The sequence below is a fragment of the Lissotriton helveticus genome, chromosome 12 (assembly GCF_964261635.1).
Source record: "Lissotriton helveticus chromosome 12, aLisHel1.1, whole genome shotgun sequence".
In the NCBI taxonomy this organism is placed as follows: domain Eukaryota; kingdom Metazoa; phylum Chordata; class Amphibia; order Caudata; family Salamandridae; genus Lissotriton; species Lissotriton helveticus.
The window spans coordinates 366,212,550-366,229,369 of NC_136073.1; the positions used below are offsets into that span (position 1 = coordinate 366,212,550).

The window sequence follows — 16,820 nt, forward strand, 5'->3', positions numbered from 1 at the left end:
ATCTTCTAATCTTCTGACCTCAACCCCCCACCCAATTAAGGACCACTTTGCCCTTTGCAGAATTATATTAATACTGAAGGACATAGAAAGAGTTGCCGCCTGAAAAACAAGAGGCAGGGCTGGGATTCTTGCTGTTAGTTTTAAACATTGCTTTGAAAGCAGATATTCAAACCCACTTTTGTAGAATTGGTAACCAGTCACCAGAATGCATGTTTTTAAATATACAGATGTCACAGGCATTTCTCCTGCTTTGTGATGTGAGGAACATTTTCATTTTGCTGTTCTTCGATTTGGATGTATTTCGTTTCTTCTTAGCTTGTGTCCAAAAAAGGATAAGACTTCAGAGCTTTATTTGGAAGTTGGTTAAGGAATGTGAAAGATGGACCTGAACAGGAAACCCATTTTGAGGTTGATTGGAGTCTGGATTATTAGTTTCTGGACTGTACTCCTCAGGTTTTCTGCATGAAGATCAGCATGCCTATATTAGTTAAGATAAGCAGGTGCTAAGTTGTTTAAGCTCAAGCTATTTGATGAAGGCTTCTATTGGAGCTGAGATGTGTGTTGTCACATTAGTGTGCTGAAGCTGGAATGTAAAATAACCTATATATCTGATTTTGTTTTTTCCAGACTCTGATATCTGGAGCAATGGTTGAACAACTTGACTTCCTTAGAATCAATGAAACTGAAGAGTAAGTGTCATGTTAAAGCTTGCACTGATGGTAAATTCAGAATTAAATATTTTCTACAAACACAATAGAATCTGTGTAGTGAAATATATTCATTTGGGTGCACTGTGTCTGTGATGAATCTGAAAAAATAAACCTATTTCGAAAATTTCTTTCTGCTACTGATAGATCTTTGTACTGGTGTGTTTCTTTTGTAGGCTTCCTGAATTCAAGAGCTTTGAGGAGCTTGAACTTCCAAAGCACTCAAAAGTCAAGAGACAAACAAGTACTCCCAATGCTTCTGAATTGGAGCAGCAACCAGAGATCAACATCATTGACTGGAAGAACAGGTCCACCTTTGAGATCCTGCAAAAGTTGAATGTGAGGCATAAGAAGGAATTGAATAACCCTGAATTTCCTTTGACTTCAGTGAAATTGTGTAATAATGTGTCCTGCTGTGATTCGAATATGGAAGGTTGTTAGCTTGTGTATTCTGGGTCATTTGATCAAATTACTCCATTCAAATTTGAGAAAGCAAAAAAAAATGGTATCTCAATTTTGTTGGAAATTGGCCAAATATATTTAAGGGTATTAACAAAAGGAACACTTTGTCACAAACAGTTGGCCACCTTCAAAAGATAGGAAAAAAGTAAAATCTAACAGAGCTTTACTTTTGTTGAGTTAGCTCCAGTGATTCACTGTTCTTTGATTTTTAGCAGAAAGTGAACGCCCAAGCACTGCTTCCGTTATTAGGCTGGAGGGATGTGATAATTGATTGCTCACTACTATGGTAAATGTGGATTCCAGTTGACTGCAGTTGTACCTGGTAGGCATGTGCGGGAATAGGTTATTTCTTGTTTTCACATGGAAAGAACCTTTGACCTCCTTGCTCACCACACCGGACAATACTCATCTCTGTTGTAACTAAACATGGCAGAAGCTTGATATTTAGAAAAATATTCTGGAAATTCTAACAGATAGCCACCAAAATGCAATTAATATTTCAATGTTATTCGCAGGCAGAGCAATATCTGGTTTTTAATGGTTCTTTTTAAGAAACCATGCTTCGATAACAAAGGGTTCTTTGAAAGCTTTTTAGCAGCCAGCTATGTTTATGCTAGCAACATACTGTTTGCACTGGTGTGTGTGTGTGTGTGTATATATATATATATATATATATATATATATATATCTCAATCTATATATCAGGGGCAAGATGGGCGCAAGACCTGGCCTTTAAAATGAAAAAAATATATATATATATTTATCTCTGAAGGCCAGGTCCTACGCCAAACTTAGCCTGATGCAGCAGGGGTTGGCCAACCCCTGCCGTGGTCTGGCTTTGTCAGTGTGCAGTGGAATTTGGCCACTGAGCCTGCCAGGCCCTTGTTTTATTTAATTTTTGGGGTTTCACTAACCCTGTTGTAGGGTTTACAAACCACAGCAGGTTTCGAGGCCATGGGTCTCTAACCCACAGCATGCTTCATGGACCTGTATTGTGCCTTACATATGATCTGCAGACCTGGTTTGCGTTTCGAAGAACTCTAGAAGGCACCAAAATTGGCTCATGAATCTTGTTCGGTGTCCATGGTCCTCGCTAAGCTTTTACCTGGTTCAGAACTCCTTGTCAGGATTCATAACTGTCAGGCATGTGAACCCAGCCTCATAGTTCCAAACCCCGTGGCAAAATTGGCATAATTTCTATTTACTATTTATTCACAGAGGTTTCTAGATTGTGGGGACTGAGTTCCCGCGTCATGAAATGGCAGAAGCAACATTTTTCATGATGTTGCAGCCATCCAATCGGAGAGCTTCAGCTCAACTCACCTGGCTCTAGGTTAGGGGACTGAAAGAAGTGATGTGGGAGAAAGCTCCCTCTTCCAATCAGATCTGAATACTGAGTACTGTTTGAATTTTTGGTTTGTGGAGGTTCGCAAATCCAGTTGTGGCACCTCTGCGAATTAACGGCCTAGATATAACTTAAGCCTTTCAAGCCTACAGAAACATTTTAGTCGTAGGGTGTATTGGCTGCAGATACAACTGCTGTGCACAGTGCTGCCATCTAGTGTTGGGCTTGGACTTTACAACTTGTTTTTCTCGAAGAAGTATTTTTATTGCTGAGTCAAATCCCCTCCTCATCGAGAGAATGCGCATGTCCAAAGGCTCCATTGTTCAATTGATTGTTTCCACCATCGGGTTCGGACGGATTGAACTATAGCTCGTGCATCTTCAAAGCCTTTGTGTCCTAAGACGCCTACCGGGCTAGTAATGGTTTCTACTCCTCAAAACCAACTTTGCCTCAGCAGTGGTCAGATCCAAGCTTTCAGACATCATATGAGTTCCAATTGACTTCAACACCATACCTTACTTCCAGAATCTGCAGAAAATATTCAGCTACAGGTAATGGAAGTGAAAAAGTATAGACTTTTTCGGAAATGCCCTCAATTTAGGGCTAAATATGCGTACTCATACAAGCACATCGTCTGTAACCTTTGCGTGCTGCTGGAGCACAAAGAGCAGGTCTGTACAGCCTATGGTCTATTGAAAAATAAAAAGATCATCTGCTCCAGACGGGGCCGACGCTGAGCCCATAACATAAAGATAGCAGCGAAAGCTGAATTCTCGCAAGACGAGGAACGACACCTACATATTAGCGATGAGGTTGAAGGTGATGTTCTACTACAAGGGGGCACCACCTCATGCAGTTCGCACTACGTTCCCTTCAGTGTGTGTAATGGAATGATGTCCCTTCTGAAAATGACAGGCTTCAAGCTGTAGCGAGACCGAAAGCAGCAGATGTTGACCACAGACATGCATGAGATATCGCTTTGGTGCTTAGGCTCTAGGCACGACTCTAAGGTGTCCAACAAGTGTGCCCTCATGCACCTGAAGGCGTTTCGAGACCAAGAAGCGAAACTCTACATCGCCAACACAAGAAAAAGTTACCATCAAAGCTTACTCCAAGTTGCGGGCCCAGTCTCGGTCTCTATCACAACGCTAATCCATCGAGTTCTACTTCAAGCTCTAGTCTTCCAGTACATTGAAATCTAAGTTCAAGTATAGGAAGATGAAATGAGACTCGACCCTATCCTGTGCCTTGAAGTGCCATAAGAAGGGGTGAGAGCATCAAGATAAAAATGGCACTCTTATTAAATCCCTACATACAATCTGAACTGCAATTAGTCTCGGTCAGCTCTTATTTTCCTGGGCCATCATCAACACTGCAGCAGATTGTGGCTTTTCAGGAGGCTAGTATGCAGATTTTTGGTGTGATTCTGGCTTCCTCTGGCATTCTTTTGGGCCCCATGGCGCTGCGGGGGTCTCCAATCAAAATATCAAGGATGGGGCCTCCGATGAAGACTTATGCGCTCTCGAGACCGACTACCGATTGTGTACTGAACTGGAGGAGGCTTCCACACGGATGCCAAGGTCTGCGCCAGTTCCTGTAATGCTGACACCATCTTCCCCGTTGCTAGTGGCCATAGTTCTGATGCCAAAAGTAGATCATTAGCTGATGCTGGCACAATCTAGACATATGTCACACAACGAAGCTGCTAATTCACAGCCTATTGTCATACATCTTGACCCTAATCGGAGGATTCTGTCTCGATGGCACTACCAGCAGAGACTCCATTCTCTTTTTGGTTCTGATTCTGACCCAGTGCAGGATGATCGCTGGGATACTGTTGATAATGGGGATGGCCCACCCCTTAATGCACTGCAAAATGCCAGTGGGATGCATACATATCCTGAAACCGGGCTTAATTCTCCACATGGAACACCAACAGAGGAAGGAGCCTTGTTTGCAGAGAGAGAGGTTAAGGAGGCTTTAAGAAGGAAGGTCAATCGAAATTCTTTCTGATTTAATCCCCTAGATAGGGAATCAAAAAGAATTGACACTTTCTTGAAAATAAGGTTTTCATCAGCTAACCTGAACCTTTGATCCATCATTGCAGTTTGTTTATTGGGCTGCATTACTGTACTTGGCCACGGAGATCTTGTCAGTAGTCACAGAGGATCTCTACTTTGCTGACAATCAGTATGTGGCAAAATATGTACTCCGGGCTGTCCTTAATACTACTGACTGCAAGGCAGAAATATTGGAACCAGTATCCTCCTCTGATGATACTGGATGAGGCTAACCAGCTTTTCTATTGATGTGGAAACCTCCCTAATGTTCATGCCCTTTGTGTCCATGCTCTTTGGAGTAAAGGCTGATTCGCAGCTAGTATAATTCACAGGCAGTTGTGCCACTGCACGATCTGTGAAATTGTTTATTACCTCCACGTCCCTCTCGCTTATCTCCATTACGCAATGAGGCCCCTGTGCTTCGTAGACACACACCATACCAAAATAAAAAGGCTCACTCTGGAGTGGTGTGGCTCACTGGTTAGAGGCGGCAGACCCGTAAGCAGAGAACGGCCCGGGACCAGGGTTCAATTCCCGACGCGGCAGGGTCATGGACCAGGGTCAAAACGGACTCGATAATTCTCGCCTCGGTGCCTACTCTAACCAGGGAACACACTCGGCAACTCTGGGCATTAAGCTTGCCTCATCTCTACAACGGCCCCCCACAGACGCCAGGGATGCCTGGTTTCACCTGGGAGATACCCAGAAAGGGACCATCTCACAGGGAAAACCAGGACGGGTTCCCCAGTGGTCTTCAGCGCCAGGATACTCCATGGAGTCGCAGTGCGCTTTACAAGTACACCCACATTCACATTTACATTTACACTCCAGCATGAGTTTGTGTTTGCTTGGTTATGCCAGCATGGTGATTCCTGCTGTGAGGTTGGTGTGGTCCGGCTTCTGCGTTTTTCTCTGTTTTCTGGCATCTTTTGGCGTGCTGCGATGGCCTTTTAAGTAAGGTGGGAGTTGGGCGCCTCCCTCTTTCCTTTTTCTGACCCGGCTGGAGGTCTGCGATGCTTGCCTCCGGCCGACTTGTGGGCAGTGTCTCTGTTCCTGTTTCCTCGCTTCTGACCCTTCCACCCCTGCAGGGTCGGATGTGTATCCTTGCTTGCTCCTGCTTTCTACTGTTCTTCGGGTTGGGCGTGGTTGAGCCTAGTTAGGGTTCCACCTCTGCGTTCCAGTTGCTGTTTGCTTCCTCTCTTTGGTATCCAGCTTGTTTGTCTCCCTGGCCGGGGTTCGGCGGTGCCTTCCTCCGGTCGGGCTGGGTGTGGCCTAGTGCCAAGGCTAGTTTCCGCTGGCCAGAGGTTTGCGGTGCTTTTACTCCGGATGGTGTGTGTATCTCTGCTTGGTTTCTCTCCCTGGTTGGTGGTCGGCGATGCCTCCCTCGGTTCAGGATGGGCGTGGCCTGTGGCTGGGGCAGTTTTCCGCCATCCAGAGGTATGCTGGGCATTTCTCTGACCGGTGGGTGTTTGTGTCGGGGGGGCGTTTGTTGGGCCTTCCGCCATATCCCCTTGGCAGCACCTGGCCTGAGTTTCCCAGGTGTTGTGGCTCCCACTGAATGAACCGATGAATCTATGGATCACGGTATCAACTATCTTGACTTAATGTATATTATGAAAATAGAAAATAGAAAATAAAGATTTTGTACACCTACTATCTGGAGTTGAATCTACCTTGTGGCCTAATCGTCGCACGTTGGTGAGCTCATTGTTGCTTATTTAAAATTGCGGACCCTTTATGGGCCATTTCTTTATACGGATAGGGTTGACTCTCTCTAATGCAGTAGTGTTGTGGCTCCCCTGGCCCAGCACGTGGCTCCCCCTCCGCATTACTGTCCTTGCAGTCCTGGTGTGGGTTTGTCGTACACGGTATGTTCCTTTGTTGCCCTGTCTCACGCCTCTTTCACCCTGCCTGGGTTTTCAGTCTTGTTTCCACCTGTTGGCTGTTTCTTGTGCTGGGGCTCTTTGCCTGCTGTTCCGGTAGTTTGCCGGCTTGTGGTGGCTTGTCAGTCTTATGCTGGCCTCTGGTTTTGGTCTGGCCAGCCTTGTTGTGCTGGGGGGGGGGTGGCGTGTGTACCTGTGGTTTTCCAGGGTGTTGTGTCTGCCATTCTGGCTGGGGGTGTCTGTGTCCTGCCGCCATTCGGCCCTGGTGGCTCCTTCCCACTTCTGTTCTCAGGCGTTCACCGGCGTCGGCCCTGGTTTGTTCCTGGTTGAGTGTTTGTCTGGGTTTGCTGGGTGCTGTGGGCTTCACTGCCTCCTCTGCCTATGGCTGTGCCTCAGTGAAACGCCTGTTCTCATCTGCTTTCCGGGGTTCGCAGGGTGGGGCCTGGTTTCTGCCTGAATGAGTGCCCACCTGGGTATGCCGGGTGCTGTTGGCTTGGCTCTCCTGGCCTGTGGTCTGTGCTTTGTGGCTTCCTGTGGTCCGGTTTGGGCTTTGCCCTCTTTGGTACCATGGTAGGGCAGTGTTCAACAGCTTCTGCTTCTCCCGTTTCTGGGTGGTCGGGGGTGGCGCTGTGGCATTGTGCCCCTGTGTGTTCTGCTTGGTTCCTTTTGGCACATCTTTTGGCCACTGCTTCTTTCGTTCCTTGGGGCGCCGGTAGCGGCCTCGTCTGCTGTCCTGGCCTCTGGGTCCTTTTGGCTGCTGTTTGGCTGTTGTGGCTGCCCCTTGTTCCTGCCTGGGTCCCCTGGATTTTTCTAGTTTGCTGTTCCCTATTCCTCTTCCTTCTGTGGGCCGTTTCGACCTTGATGGGGTTGGTGTATGGTTTATTCCGTACTGCAAGTCCCTCGGGCTGTGTTCCTGGCTTGGGTTGTCCAGTTTGCGCCTGTCCTTTGGCGGGTTGATTGAGGCGGTTCTTCCTGGTGAGGTGTTTGCCTTTTGACTCTGGGGTGTTCTTGCCTGCTTTCTTTTTGCGGGTTGAGTTCCTGCGTGTACCCGTTTGTGTGCATCTTCTGCGGTTTTTAGTGTTTGCTGTTCTCTCTGGGCCTTTTCTGTTCCTGCCGTTAGGACTCCGGGCTGTTTGCTGTGGGTACTGGGTGCGTGTTACCCCGGTGGCTGTTCGGGGTCCTCCTTCTGCTGCTCCCCGGTTCGGTTTGGGGATGTTGGGGGGTGTCGGTTTGGGGTTGGTTACCCTGCGGATTCCAAGGCCTGCGGGTCTCTTGCTGGCTTTTCTCTGTTGGCCTTGTTCCAGGGTCCTGGTTGGTAGTCTGATTTTTCTGGGACCTCCTGCCTGTCCTCTTAGTTTGGTTCCTCTGTTGTTGGAGCTGGTGGGGGTCTGGATTCTCTGGTTCTGTGGCCCCGTGGTTTCGTTTTCTCCTGGTGCCTTCTCTGGCGTTTCCAGGGTGGGCATCTTGCTTTTGGGACTTGGTGGCTGACGATGCCTTTGTCTCTCGGCTTCTGTCGCTTATTCTGTACGAGTTATTTTTGGGTTCTGCCTGATCTCCTTGTGCTCTGCATTGGCTGGGGGCTTGGTGTGCTCGTGCGCACGTGGTACCCTTTTCTGTTTCTCTGCCTCTGGTGCTCCAGGCAGGCCTTTCAGGGCTTTGTGGTCCCGTTGCCGGGGTCTGTTGGTTGGTCTGGTCTCCTGGTTCTTTGTGGGGTGGTCCTTCCCTTGGTGGATGTGTCCATCTTGGGACTTTACCTCCTCTTTGGCAGGCTCTCTGATGTTCCCCTTTTGCTGTTTTTTCTTCCTGTTGTGTCAGCGTGCTGGCTTGGGGGGGTTCTCGGCTCCTTGTTTTGTCGGTCTTCTTTCTTGCACATGTTTGGGGCTGGGCTTGCCTCTGGGATGCGGTCGGCTGTGTTGAGTCTGGCTTGTCTTTCCTGTTTGTTTGTCCTTCTTTGGTGCATTTTGTCCGATGTTCTGAGCTTGTGTTTGGACAGCTGGCTTTGTTTTTTCTTTGGCTTGGTATGTCTTATTGCGTAATGGAAATAAGTGAGAAGCACGTGGTAGTAATGTTTCTATTACTTACCGGTAATCACATTACTCCTAGTCCTACTCTCGCTTATCTCCATTACTACCCTCCTTCCCTCCCGGTGGCCCAGCCAACTGTGTCAACGGTGGCTTGGTACGTATAGGTATTGTGGAGGGGGCGGTACCTTTTTATTTTGGTAGGGTGTGTGTCTATGAGGCACAGAGGCCTCATTGCATAATGGAGATAAGCGAGAGTAGGACTAGAAGTAATGTGATTACCGATAACTAATAGAAACATTACTGCAAAACAATTTCCACACCAATTCAGTGAATTCAGAGGTTAATCCAGGGGTCTAGCATACAGGTAATGCCAGCCCTCTAAACCATTCTGCATCAGCTAATCTATCCTTTCAAGAGTGTGGATGTGGTGCTGATAGGGATGTTGTACAGGCTAGCAGAGACTGCAGTCCTTCTAATTTGTTCCCCCATGCTGCTGCGGCTCCCAAGCAGCTTTAGTTTGCCCTTAGTAACTCATGGGGGCTGGTGGTAGTCAGAATGTAACATTTGCTCCCCAGCTGAAGATCTGGCACATCAGACAGATGGGTTTGCCAGACTGTTTAAAAGAGCTACCCCTTCCCTTCATTTTCTCCCCACCCCACTTTCCTCCTACACCACAGCTAATTTCAGAGGAGCACTCTGTAATCATGATGCAAGAGTACTACTCTCAAAGGGTGCCAACAAATGGGTACTGAACTCTGAGAAGGAGAAGGGGTGCTATTCATGCTACTTCCTCTACGCAAATAAGAAATCGGGTTGAAAGATTGGCCGAGAGAGCTTTTTCTCCCAATTGCCATTTCAGAACTGCAGGACCTGCACCTGTCTCGCTGTAAAATGATTTGATTAACTGGCTGCAATCCTGAGAAACCACCATTATGATGATATACCATCTCCGTGTCCTAGAAATGTTTTTTTAAAAGGTTTTAGGGGGCAGGATAGGGACATCCTGTTGGCCTGGCACTTGGGGATGGGGAAAATAAAAATACCCCACAGGTCACAAATTTAAAAAAAAATAATTGTGCTGCCAGTACTTCGGTACTCCTGCCGGACTCCGCACGAACCTCTGGGGAGTTACCATGATACTCCTGTGGGAGCAGCTGCGCAAGCTTCACCTCCATGATACTATTGTACCTTGTGACCTTCACGTAGGTAAGCTTTCACGGTTACCATGAGCTCATGGAGTTGAAGCTTTGGCACTGGTGTAGTCGCAGAAAAAAGGCCTAAAAGTAAAATGAGTTGAGCATTTGTGGGTGGATGTGTGGTTTGGGTGCAGGGTCTGGCTAGAGGCCAGCCCTGTGGCCAAACTCCACTGATTACAGCCAAAGGCCACATGTGAAGAGTTAGCTCTCCATGGGGTAGTTGGTCCAGGGCCTGACCAGTGCCACTAAACCTCTTCTTGTCTCTGCGCTGCATGGGTTAGGCAACCACGGGGTGCTGGATGTGGTGCCTTGCTCAAGACTCCTGCAGCAGTCAGTTGGCTATATGCAGGGAGTTGGTCTGAGGCCAGGCCCTGCAGCCGACGCTTCCCTGTGCACAGATGGGTGCATTGAGACAGTTGGTTGAATATGATTTTAAAAAATAGAAATTTGTGGAAACAATCAAAGTTAAAGTGACCTTATAGTTAGGTATGGTAATAAGATCTTACGTAAGAAAAACACAAAAAAACTCAATTAAAAAAAAGGTTAAAGTGACTTTATATTCAGGTATAGTAATAAGATCGTAGCTTACATTAAAAAAAACAAGAAATTCACTGGAAAAACAAGGTTACAGTAAGGTTATAGTTAGTTATAGAAATGAGTTTAAAACTAGTGTTTAGAAACCAATATAAACATTGCGATTCACCAGTTATAGTTTACTGAGCTACCTGCAACTTGTTCCCCGCCATGTATCACTTATGATCTCATATATTACAGCACACACGACATCCTAAATGACATCATAGATGACATCACTGATGACATCACTAATAACATCTTATAATATTTGTAACACCATCCTATAGTGTTTGTGAACTTGAAGTTATTCAATATACTAAACCTGTGGAAAATGTTCTATTTGCCTTAATGGGATTACCCTCTCAAAGACTACACATGGCAAGAAATGTTAAGTCAAGTTTTGACAGATATACATTTGCCACTGAAAAGACAACTTCTGAGGTTCTGTGACCAACCCGTCGTAGTTTAGAAAAATACACTGCACTCGTTCCTTAAATGGGCACAATGGTGTACACATTTAGAGCCATGCTTATAACACCAGTGTAAAATAAAACATGTCGAAGTGGGACACCCCTACATTTTCTATTATTCCACAATCTGCAATTCCTCAAAATGTTCAGTATAGTTCTGGAAATAAACAACCACACCTTATAAACGTTGTTGATCCAGAGAATCTGTGTATGCCACCATATTACAATTGTTTAACATATGTCACATGGCAAAGTATCTACTTTTGGATAATCTGTTGTCAACCGCAGTGTTGACCTTTTCACAGATGTAGGTTTTTGCTTTAAGCCACAACCTACTTTCAGATATACCTCTGTAACTCAAATCATGTGTGCTCAGCCATTACCTTATTTAACATGCAATACTCAGTCATCATAAGGATTATGGGTGCCCCGGGGAAGACATATTTAAGTGGCCATGTAACAGAAAAACTCCAAATTTTATAACGCATTTCCAGTTTATTCAAGCCTGCTTGATACCAAATAATACAAAATTACATATTAAACATTAACACTGTCCCACAAAAAAGTTTGAAATAGTTCTTCCCTGGAGCCTGAAAAATGCTTAAAATTATACTTCGGTGGTGAGACAGTCAGAGGAAGTTCACTTTCCTAGGAAGCCCCTTAAAAGGTGGGGCTCTGGGATATTGCCCTCTTTATCCATGCCTTAAAGCGTCTTTGAGAGTACTACTTCCACCCTAAACTTTAGTGATTTGTAAACGGAGCATCATACAAGTTCAACATGCACAGTTAAACTTGCATCACAGGCTTGCACTATTTATATGTTATAAACCCACATGTGTCCGCTCAGTAACTCTATGCTGCACATGACTATGGTATTATCTGTGATACAACCCAGTATGTCAGGGAGCCAACCGCGCAACACTGGTTCCCTGCCCAGGAGAGTGTCGTCGCACCCAGCCCGCACTCTCCCGAGAGGTAACTCCATTTTGCTCGTGCCTGGTGGGGGCAGTAAAAAACATTCTACGCCTGCCTGGGAAGGAGCAAAGTAAAGTACCCAATATAGTGCTGGTTCGGAAGCCAACTGGGGCAATGGGCCCCCAAAGTAGTGTTTAGTGGCTGCCCTGGGTGAGCATCAGGACACCCACCTGAGGCCCTGGGATATTGGGGGCCCAGGCTCCTTGTTTCTTGGAGAGGTTGGCCGTGCACCGCCCTCCCCTTAAAAAAAAAAAATAATGTGCCCACAGGGGCTGGAGTCTCCAAGACCTGCACAGGCTCGAGGAGGGGGGCCATGTGCCATCTCCTCTCATTTAAAAAAAAAATATATATAGGTGCCCCGGGTGGGCGCTGGGACACCCAAAATAAAAGAAAATGTTTTAACTGGAAATAATGAATGAGCAGCAGAAGCTGCTCATGTATTATTCACTGCTATTATGAAGGAGCGCCTGATAATGCTCTAGGAAATTGTAATATAATTTTTTTTTCTTGTGGTGCCCCTAGATGGGGGAGGAATACCACCAAGCATTTTTGTAATGCCGTGGGGAGCTGCCGGATTTAAAGCAAACCCACAGCAACATTAAAAAACAAGCACTGGCGTTGCCAATAGGTCTCGCATTAGGAAAGTGTGGGCTATTGGTATTGTAAATGACAATTATTTTTTAAATATGTGTTGGCACTGAAAATATATAAATTAATAGCATTGTTATTTACAAAGCCAATAGCTTACACTTTCCTTGTGGTAAATAAATAAATAATACCTCTCTTTTTGACTAGACATATATCATAACAGATAGCTCAATAAATAAGAGTCAAGATTCGAGGTAGTAGGAGTTTTGCAGGTTTAATACAGCATAAGGACAGGAACAGGACAACCTGCATAGGAATAGGATGACAGGGCCCAGCAGCTGCTGGGGCTGGGTCTGGGATGAGCGCGCTGACTTTTAATAACAATACATGAGCATATATACATAACGCAAACACATAGCATTACATTGCAGTAGGCGTAGCAGTGGGTGGAGCAGAAGGCGTGACGCGTAGCAGTCGCGAAAGATAAGGGCGAAAGTAGGTGTAACTGGGCGTATACATAGACATGTGATGTAAACGTAACAGAATATGTCATGAATGGGGCGGAAACCATGGAGGGGGCTACCTAAGGAGCCGGGACCTCTAACCTGATGGTGCGCGCAAACTGGCAATGACGTATCACTAGGAGAAGCTGGGGGCTATGAACTCTGTGCTAGGAGCAGAGACTGAAGTCTGGAGAGTCAGGGCGACATGTACCTAAACAGTATCTAGTATCTGATGTTTAGAGAACATGTTGATATAAACTAGAAGTCAGGAGAGGAAAGGCTAACTTGATTCTAAGACTGGACCATGCATTATTCTACATGTAGTGCGTGATGAAGAATATTAAATGACCATTAAATGCAGTATTTCTCTAACGTGGAGACGTGAAGGCTAGACAATGACGGAAACTATTGATGCAGTTCAGTAGCTTAGGAATGCAGAGAAGGAGGACTGAACTGATAACTGGAATCATAACATATTCTTGGCAGACTCAGAGGCTGAGCCAGGCTGGGCCGGGCACTGCGAGGCAGGAAGTAAGTGAAGGGTCGAGGATACAGGTGGGGGCTGTATCGCTCCTCAGCGAAGTTTCAGGAGACAGGAGCTGAATCTGGTGTCCAGGCCCTTTTGAGGCCTAGAAACGGGGACTTTATAATAGAATAACGTGCACACTGAGAAACGTGGCAACGTAGCTTTACATAGGCCTGATATTCGTAGTATTCACGAGGACTGGAAACTGGCATACTAGAGGTGGACACAACTGTAATTGCGTCATTAATCGGACATGGGGAATGCATATGCATATTTAATCATGCACACATAACATATGATGGATGACACGTAGGGACACAGAACATGGCAAAATTTACTTTTCCACATTCCCTCCTTGTCACTACGTTTCCATCAGGAAACATCAATATTCATGATACCATCTATCATTTCATACAGTATCATTTGCTCGTCTCGAATTATCCTGGAACGGGATGTAGAACGGGGCTTGGGACTAGGAATACAAGAGGTAGCACAAATGCCGCAAATCGCAGGGCCACATTGTATACAGAGGCAGCAGCTGAATATGATCGCTACTGCAATACCTAGAAAGGACAATATTTTCCATCCCCAGGCGGAAATTATATTCCAGAACCAACCGGACCATGTCCAGGTGCCTGGATCTTGGTGTATCAGATGGGCAATTTTATGGAGTCTGGTTATAGCTGAATAAACAGACGGCGCGTTATTTGGAATGAAAATGCAGCAACTAGATCCGATGACTCTACAGGCCCCGCCCCTATCGGCCAGTATGACGTCAAGGACGAGACGATTCTGTAAAACGACAAATCTCATAGCAGATTGCTCTTCAGTTAAGTTACCTAGAGCAGAGGCAGTCTCATTTACTACAGCTTCGAGGGTTCTGGTTAACCTACGGATCAGTTTACTATTCTGGATAGGTCCTATAAAGAAGAAGAAACCTCTGTTGAAATCTGTATACTGTTCTAGAGCAGTTTCAGTATAATCGACAATTGGGGACTCGATCTCCCTTCTATGTCTAATGTGTACTAGATGTGTGTTTCTATGATAGTCAGATGGGGCTAGAAAAACAGGTGGCAGTAGGAAGGCAATGTAACAGGTTCCCTCCCAATCGAGGGGCAAACGAACATATGCGGTTTGACCACAAATAAAATAAGAATGACGTGAAGCTTTGAAAATAGATTTCCCACTGTCACTATACTTGACAATAGTAGTACAATCACTATGTCCTACATGTACGGAACCATAATTTCGGACACATCATTCGCCTTTGACTGGTAGTACTGAAATAGCAGGTAAGTCTGGAGTAGTATCAGACTGAACATTCAGGACCATGAAATTCGAAGAATAGTTTCCTAGATTATATACTTCATTTTCTAGATCTAAACCTGTTCTGTGGGAAAGACCTTGCTTGTCTGGAAAACATGTACTGTTAAGAAAAGACATATCTGTTGAGGATGACGTTAACGTGGACCATGCTCCACACGAACCATTATGTGAAAATGGATAAGGAAAAAGTGGCAGAACTCCCTTCGGTGTCTGGAAAGGGGGGAGTCGACCACACACCCAACAATTAGTGGTATTGCTGGACTGGTGTGAGTAATGTAACATACGGATAAATGAGTTATTTCGCATGGCGAGGCGGTAAGAGAGTTCATGAGGGGGCAGGTCACTAAACGTGTGCTCTACTGTAGCATTAGCAGACTTATTTACATGAAGAACTGGGAAATACAAGAAAAATGCATAACTGGTGCAGGAAATCATAAGGCTGGAAAACAATATGAAACATAGAAAAACGATACATCGGATTGAGTTTTGACTAACTCTCTCACTATGGGGGTCTATTTTATACATGTCAGAAACAGTCTAACCGTTTCACCTAGGGGAGGACTTAGACAATCAAACTGACTGACTTATTTTACTAGACCGGAGTTTTAGCTTGTACTCCTGTTGTGGAGTTTTCTCTAACAGGGGAGGGGTTGTAGCAATGTCTTTTGCGGGACAGTCCTTGAGAACAATGCTTTGGCAATCCTTCAAATCCTGGGAAATGTTCTTTAAGACGGGTTTCAGTCCATTAAAAAGTTTGACATGAGAAAGGTGTACCCAGCCTTTGCGTCCTTCCAACTTCACGGCTGTACGGGTGGTGAGGAGGACCTGTCGGGGCTCTTTCCAACGAGGCTCCAGCGGACTTGATCTGTCAAAGTTGCGGACCATCACCATGGATCCTGGAACGATTTCATGCGGTGCCACCTCGGTATTGTCTGGAAATGCGGCGGCAACCTGTGAACGACATGAGTTGAGGGCAGACATCAAGGAAGCTAGGTAATCTGTCAGCATATTACTTGAAACATCGGTAATACTTCGGGGTCTAGGAGTACCCCACATGTTAGGGGGGCGGCCGAAAACGACCTCATACGGGGACAGACCTGATCTGGAATGTGCGACCATGCGCATATAAAACAAAGCGACTGGTAGAGCTACTAGCCAGTCCACACATTTCTCTTTACATATTTTGGCGATACGGATTTTCAGAGTCTGGTTATGTCTCTCTACGAGACCGGCTGCTTCAGGATGGCGTACACAATGAAACTTCCACTGGTACCCTAATAACAGGGAAACGTGCTTCATGAGTTCAGATGAGAATGGCTGGCCGTTGTCAGAATATACGACTCTAGGGAGTCCATAACGGGGGAAGAACTCACGAACCAACTGCTTGGCAGTGGTCGCGGCTGTGTAATCTGGGACTGGATATGCTTCTGTCCACCTGGACAAAGCGCATACAACTACAAGGACATACTTGAAACCTCGACATCGCTCCATCTGAATATAATCCATCTGGAGGACTTCAAAAGGGTGGTCAGGGGGCTGGAATCCACCTTGTTCCACCGGGACACTTTTACCTGGATTAAACTGACAACATATCATACAGGTACGGACTTTCTGCTTGGCTGCAGCTCGTAAATGCTTGTTGAACCAAATGTTCTGGATACTGTCTAACATAGCTTTTTCTCCTAAATGTGCTGGACTATGTGCGGTATTAATAATGACTTGAACCATAGAGTCGGGGAGAAACCATGTGGCTCTACCCTTCGTTAATCATCCTTGATCTGTCTGGACCCCTCCTTGTTCGGACCATTTCTTGATTTCTTCGGGAGTAGCATGTAACTGGATATCTATGACATCTTGTGTAGGGTCCTTAACTGTCATACATGTAGTCGGATCTGGAGCATGTGTCTGTGTCGGATTAACTTGAATGTCTGGAGTCTGTGCTGTAAGCTTGGCTGTGCGATCTGCTAGATCATTACCTTGGGAAATAATGTCAGTAACTTTCGTATGTGCTTTGCACTTCATGATAGCGATAGATGTCGGCAAATGTATGGCATCTAACAGAGCTTGAATAAGGAGACCATGCTGAATCTTGGTTCCATGAGAAGTCATGAAACCTCTCTCCTGCCAGAGCACTCCGAAGTCGTGTACAACTCCAAATGCGTAACGTGAATCTGTGTAA

The 16,820-nt window shown here is 45.8% G+C and overlaps 1 protein-coding gene across 3 annotated transcripts in view; it reads left to right on the forward strand.

Annotated features, from left to right (window-relative positions):
* Positions 1–16,820, forward strand: part of PHKB (phosphorylase kinase regulatory subunit beta) — a 1,437,099-nt gene that overhangs the window by 1,266,075 nt on the left and 154,204 nt on the right. For all 3 annotated transcript variants that reach the window (XM_078669366.1, XM_078669365.1, XM_078669367.1), the window contains 2 exons: positions 628–689; positions 884–1,046. In XM_078669366.1, coding sequence (XP_078525492.1) covers positions 628–689; positions 884–1,046 — 225 coding nt within the window. The remainder of the gene's footprint in view (positions 1–627; positions 690–883; positions 1,047–16,820) is intronic.